The 6,008-nt window shown below is 45.3% G+C and overlaps 1 protein-coding gene across 3 annotated transcripts; it reads right to left on the bottom strand.

Annotated features, from left to right (window-relative positions):
• Positions 1–6: 6 nt before the first annotated feature.
• znf365 (zinc finger protein 365) lies at positions 7–5,805 on the bottom strand. Of its 3 annotated transcripts, none has more exons than XM_020588903.1 (7): positions 5,636–5,805; positions 5,349–5,392; positions 4,100–4,764; positions 3,565–3,874; positions 3,144–3,315; positions 2,994–3,040; positions 7–1,540 (listed from the first exon to the last, which is right to left on the bottom strand). In XM_020588903.1, coding segments are annotated over exons 2-7 (1,422 nt in total). In that variant the 5' UTR covers positions 5,351–5,392; positions 5,636–5,805; the 3' UTR covers positions 7–1,314. The 3 variants fall into 3 exon arrangements, with proteins under 3 accessions (XP_020444559.1, XP_020444558.1, XP_020444561.1); XM_020588902.1 differs by having other exon boundaries at positions 2,994–3,043; XM_020588905.1 differs by lacking the exon at positions 5,349–5,392 and having other exon boundaries at positions 2,994–3,043.
• Between the last annotated feature and the right edge of the window lie 203 nt (positions 5,806–6,008).

Consider the following 6,008-nt stretch of genomic DNA (forward strand, 5'->3'; position numbering starts at 1 on the left):
AAATAAAGAACGTGGCGGAGCTGTAACGTTAGCCTAAACTCCGATGTCATCTGGGATCAGCTTCCACAGGGGAAAGAAATACCACACAGTAAATGTGCTGGTGATGAACGTGGCTTGTTCTTAAATTTTAACCGCACTAACTAATGTAATATGACACACTCCTGGTCTTGGAAGTAACGCCAGGTCACTACTATAGCTACTAAGCTGGTTAGCCAGATTACAAACCCCCCAATCTAGAGCTGCAACGACTGGTCCAGGAATCAACCTCTTTAGTCAATTTTAGAGCAAAAATTAGCCCCAAATTCTCTGGTTGGAGTGTAGCCAGCTTGAGATTGGATGCTTTTCTTGCTTTTACAACACTGTAAACTGAAAATCTCAGATCAGTAGATGAACACAAAGGCACATTTATCCCTTACGTTTCTCTACAGAGCGAAGAACTCAGAGCGCAGGCGCCACTACAGGCTGAGGAAACCTGTTATACTCTACATAAAACTTTGATTTGTGCCGACAAATGAGACAAAGAAATAGAAGCTGTCCCTCATTCCTGTTTCACTCACACTGAAGAAACATCCACTAACTCTTTATAGCTGTTTACTTCAGTATAATAATCTATGGAAAAGTGCGAAATACACAGTTAGAATAGAAATATCACAAAATACAGTAACGCCATATGATGCCAGAGTCGGGCGACAATACTTCTCATTGCATAATGGTTTTAAACCCTGTTACACAAGCTGTCATGTATTATCAGTTGGAAACAAAATGGAAAAGACAGTTTAGTTCTATTATTTAGTTATTCCCTCTTTAGAGATGTGACTGCACAAAGCCAGGCAGCAGGCTCTTGTTAAAGAGCTCTTGAGTTGTATTTTAGACGCTAAACTATTTTATTATCGATTAGTCTGATGATTACTTTCTCGAGCACAATGCTTGTTACAATTTTCATACCGACCAGGCAAAGTGACCCAAAGAGATTCAGTTCACCATCATGTGTGGCAAAGAAAAGCATCAAATCTTCACATCTGAGAAGCTGGAAACAGCAACTCTTTGACATTTTTGGTAAAAATGTTACTGCTGTAGTTTGATTTAAATGACTGAATATAAATGGAACTGGAGCAACCGTATCCAATACCTGTACAACAGTTTAATGTAACACTTGTAAAAGCAGGAATTAGTTAATACTAACTGCTCCAAAGAAGCTTGATGTGAGCGTGACCTTGCAGTACCTTTCTGCAGGTTAACACACCGGAATAAAGTCATTGTGCAATAGGGTTTTACTCGCCAACACCCCCTTCTCCCTTGTATTTCCCTTCAGTTCTAGGACTCGTACCCAGCAGACCGGCGGCGCTGGCGGTTCCAGATGTCGTCTCTGTGTTCAGGCCGGCAGAACAGCCGGGACGACTGGGCCAGCCGCTCCCGGTGCTCCCGCTCTCGGGCTCGCTCCCCTCCCGATTTGGAGAACGAGGGCCGGCCGCCAAGCTGGGAGGAGGAGTGGGTCCTGTTATCACGGAGAGCAGACGAGGACAGCTGACCTCCCGCTGACCTGGAAATGAAACAACCACCACAGCTCAGACCTGAAACCAACGCCGGAGACCTTTGAAGATGTATCTGGCCACTGTGGCTGATCTCACTGGCATCTATAGTCAGTAACAACCTTTCAAATGACAGTGATACACTCAGAGTTCGTGCCAGAAAATCAGCCAAAAGAAAATACTAACAAATGTGTGTTAGGAGTAGGGCACCTCGAGATAAAACATGTCCAGGAAAAGAGGACACAACACAATGGCATAACTAAAAAAGCTCCAGTCAAGCATCAAACAACAAAAAACCATGTAGAATATCTGATGAAAATATGCATCAAATATTCAGTATAGGCCAGAAGGTTTCTGTTTATTTCGCAAATGAATCAGAGAAAAGTTATTCTCCTCTTTGCTCCATGAAATTCAAAGCAGAAAGCACAGGTGATTAATGCACACGGATCCTGAAAGGTAAATCCACTCCAGGGCTGAGTGGAGGGATAAAGTGTTACATGTTTAGCGATGAATTAAACAGGACGATGACAGAACTCTGGCAGATGACACAGGAGTCCTCTTGAATGATTTAGCAGCTGCTCTGTCACTGTTTGGTTTGATTCAGAGCAGCAGCAGTTTACCAGCCCGGTTTGAGGACGACACCCGCTGAGCATTAAACCTGTTTACAGCTGAATCTGATTGGTGCATTACAGGAAGGTGATGACCTCGCTACTCTTAGCTGGTTACCTCAAAAAGGGAAGTGCAGTCCAATGAAAATCCTGCAGAGAATGGTGATAAATATAATACAAACCACAGCGGGAACCCAGATAGATTTTAAATCTGAAATAGATATTTGTCCATAAATATCAATTGTTTCTAAAAGTCACAAATGTTAGAATGAAACTAGCATTTCTGTCCTGTGTGCATGCATGTCTGTCACGAATCATAATGCACAGTGGACTCAGCGAGTATTCAGACCCCTTTACTTTTTGTACCTTCTATTTTATTGTGGATTGATTCTGACTGGATACAGTTACCACTTCTACCCATCATTACAGACTTAAACACCCATGATGACAAAGTGAAACCATGGCCATAGATTTGTCTGAAAATGAATCTAGAATCAAACACTGCAATCTATTACTCTCCAAACTATTGTGGCCCTTTGCTATGAGCTCTCCGGTGTCTGGTCAGGTGCATTCTGTTTGCTTTCATTCCCCTCCAGATGTGCCTACAACTCCCCTGTGCAGCTGGTGCAAACTGAAATGGCTGGACATAGTTTAGAAATGCACACACCTGGGTCTATAAGAGCCCCCAGTTTACACTGCACTGTCAGGACTAAAACCATGAAGTCCAGGGAAGTTTCTATGTGCACAAGTTTAATCTGCCGCCCCAAATAAATCCAATGATTGTGGCGATTCTATTGAAATCATTACTGTTCAAAAGTTCTGTGACAAACGTTCCTGGTGTGATCGGGGCACTCACCTGCTTTTGGTGATTTTGTGAGGTCTGACATCAGTTGGCTGCTGGTGCTGCTGAGGAGACGGAAAAGGTCTAAGGACAGGTTTCCACTTCACACAAGTTCAGTTATGTCAGCATATGTACATGACTATACACCTGTGTGTGTAGCTGTACCTTGTAGTGGTGGCACTGTTGGGGACTGCCATTAGCCTGGTAATACTCCACCAGTCTCTCGGCCAGAGCGATGCGTCTCAGCAGGTTCTCAATGAAGTGCTGGATCCGAACTTTACCGCACGTCTCCTGCCGAACCGCTGCTTCCAGAAACTTCTGAATGGTTAGCACTTCCCTGGAAAGGAGAAGTTATATTTAAGCACAGCACATGAACAAATGTACTCACATGTATTTGCAGGGGTTTCCGTGTTTGGCTGTGTAGTGTCTTTCCACTGTGCATATGTTGACATATTGTTGTTTTCTTGCATTGCCTTGAGCTCAGGGCCACATCTGCAGAGGTACTGCCCAACACCACAGTATGAAGTGTGAAATCGGCGGAGCTGTCCTTTAAGCCCTTCGTCAGTCAAACCTGTTGCCTGTTTACCTCTCTCGTCGTTCCAGTTCATTCTCGGAGGTGTTCAGCTGCTCCCTTAGCGCGGCGATCACCATGACAGCCACGTCCACCTGTCGGCTCAACGACCTCTCCCGCTCTGCAACTTCCTGCCTCTCCTGGGCCAGGTGCTGCGAGTGAGCGCGCTCACACAGGAGCTCCGTGTCGGTCTGGGCCAGCTCTGTGCTCACCTTGGCCAGTCGACGCTGCATGGTGCTGTCGGCTGCCCGCCGGATGCTGGCCAATCGCCGACGCACTGCAGCTGAGGCCGCCGCCGTCTCCAAACCGGAGTAGGGGTTCTGCTCTGGTGGTTACAGCAAAGGAGACAAACTGCTGCAGATGAAACAGGACTGTACTGTTTAAGACTGTAACTATGATGACTGATCAGTGAACCACCTCCTGAACTATGGGTTCATTTAAAATCAACACCACAGCGAGCACGGTATCAAAGGAACTGTGTGGCACTTATTGAAAACCCACATTAATAAATATGACCCTACTCTAAAAGATAAAGTAAACCTGAACGCACCAACAAGGTCCAGGTCCAAGTCCAGTTCTGGGTCTTGCGGAGGGACAGGAGGAGCTGGAACAGGGAATGGAAGGTGCTGCTGGTTGAGGTGATGGTGCCATGTGTCTGACATTTTGATATCCTCCTCATGTCTATTTCCACCTCTGTCTTCACCATCGTCTTCGTCGTCATCCTCTTCTCCTACATCTTCATCTTCTGTCCCCCTTTCCTCTTCATCTTCACCCTCCTGCTCATCAGCCTGCGTCCCCACCCCGACACTCTGGGTGCGCCTCCTCACGGAGCTGTATGAGCGGGGGTATCCACTGTCTCTGCTGTCACTGAGGGAGCGTGCATGAAGTGGGCGCCCCGTGCTGTGCTGCCCCCGGCGGGTTGGGAGGCTCATGTCATGCCAGGGGATCGCTGCCGTCAGCGGGTCTGGGAGTTTACCGGTGATGCTGAAGCTGCCAGTAATCACATCGGGTGAGCAGTATGAGTGGCGGTACTCCAAGTGGGCGCGGAGTGAGGCCAAGCTGCGGAAACGCTCCTGCTCGCCGCAGCGAGGGCAGCGGAAAGGGAGGTCGCAGGACGTCACAGAGTCGGTGACGGCACCACAAGCCTGGCCGTTCCTCTCTAAGAGGAAAGAACCAGAACCTCTGGAACACAACTTCTGTTGCATCACGCTACACCTGGACAACAGAAAAGAGAGAAGACCATAGAAGTGACTGGTGCTCAAATACAGTACACAGTATAATCTGACCTTTTACAAACTAAATGGCTGGCTGATACTGAAACAAAATATTATGGTAACCAAAACACCCTGATATTAAACTAGTAGGTTACAAAATTAACATACATGCCAATAGGTTTGCATTTTTACTTTATTTCTTTTAATTGAAGAGGCTGGGGGCCTCTTATATATCTTTGTCCAGGGGCCCATTGTCTCAGAATCTGTATGTAGTTGAATGATTTGGAGTTATAGCAGCCATTTATTGATATTACTTCCTGTTATATTATTTAACCTGGCTTGTTTGTTATTCTATTATTATACTGAATTAACACTCTATTAATGGCATACAATGTATTTTTTCCTATAAGCAGAGCTTTGAATGCGGGTTTTAACAAAAAAGGCAACTTTGCATGATTAAAACATATTTCACAGACTTATTGTATACATTTGTCATTGTAACACTCCTATACTGTCAGGTACAACTGAGTCATATAACACCTACAATCAGTTAAATGTGGCTGCATGCTACCACAGTGTAGTTACATGAATAAAAGCCTGCCAGAGGACACTGGATGGCAGCAGGTGACCTGAGCAGGCAAACACAAGATTTATTCTCTACACATAAACCAAACACACAGGACATTTTGCAGTTTTCCTTCAGTACCCATTTAGTTCTGCGTTTAAATAAGTGTGTAACAGGTCAGCTCCTCCAGCTTTAGCATCATTAGCCAACTCGACTAAATCTGCGGAGAGGCTAACGTTAGCTAGCAAAGACAGACAACGGCTGAATCATTACTGAACGCGAATCGGCTGTAAGATGCCGCTCTTACCGATTGTCATTTGACTCCAGGTCATAAATAAACGTCTAACCATTACTGTCTGGAGGTGTCATGTTGCAGATGGAGAGAGGCGCTCGTCCGCATGATGTCATTCAATGAGCAGACCCACATACCAGCGCCAAGCTAGCCCGAGTTAGCTGCCGAAGAGCAACATCCGGTGTGTCCTTTCAAAATCAAGTCTCTAAAGTGAGCGGCACGTTTCTTCCGGTCGAGATTTTAAAAGCAACATTTTTCATTGTGCCTTTTAATATTTTTCATTCGTGTTGTGTCTTTTACTGCTCTTTTTTAAATGTTGTATATTGTTTTTTGGGAGGTAGGATATTATGTTGTACAAAACACATGGTGGAATTCAAGAACTATTTAA

This window comes from Monopterus albus, unplaced genomic scaffold (assembly GCF_001952655.1).
Source record: "Monopterus albus unplaced genomic scaffold, M_albus_1.0 scaffold661.1, whole genome shotgun sequence".
NCBI lineage: Eukaryota > Metazoa > Chordata > Actinopteri > Synbranchiformes > Synbranchidae > Monopterus > Monopterus albus.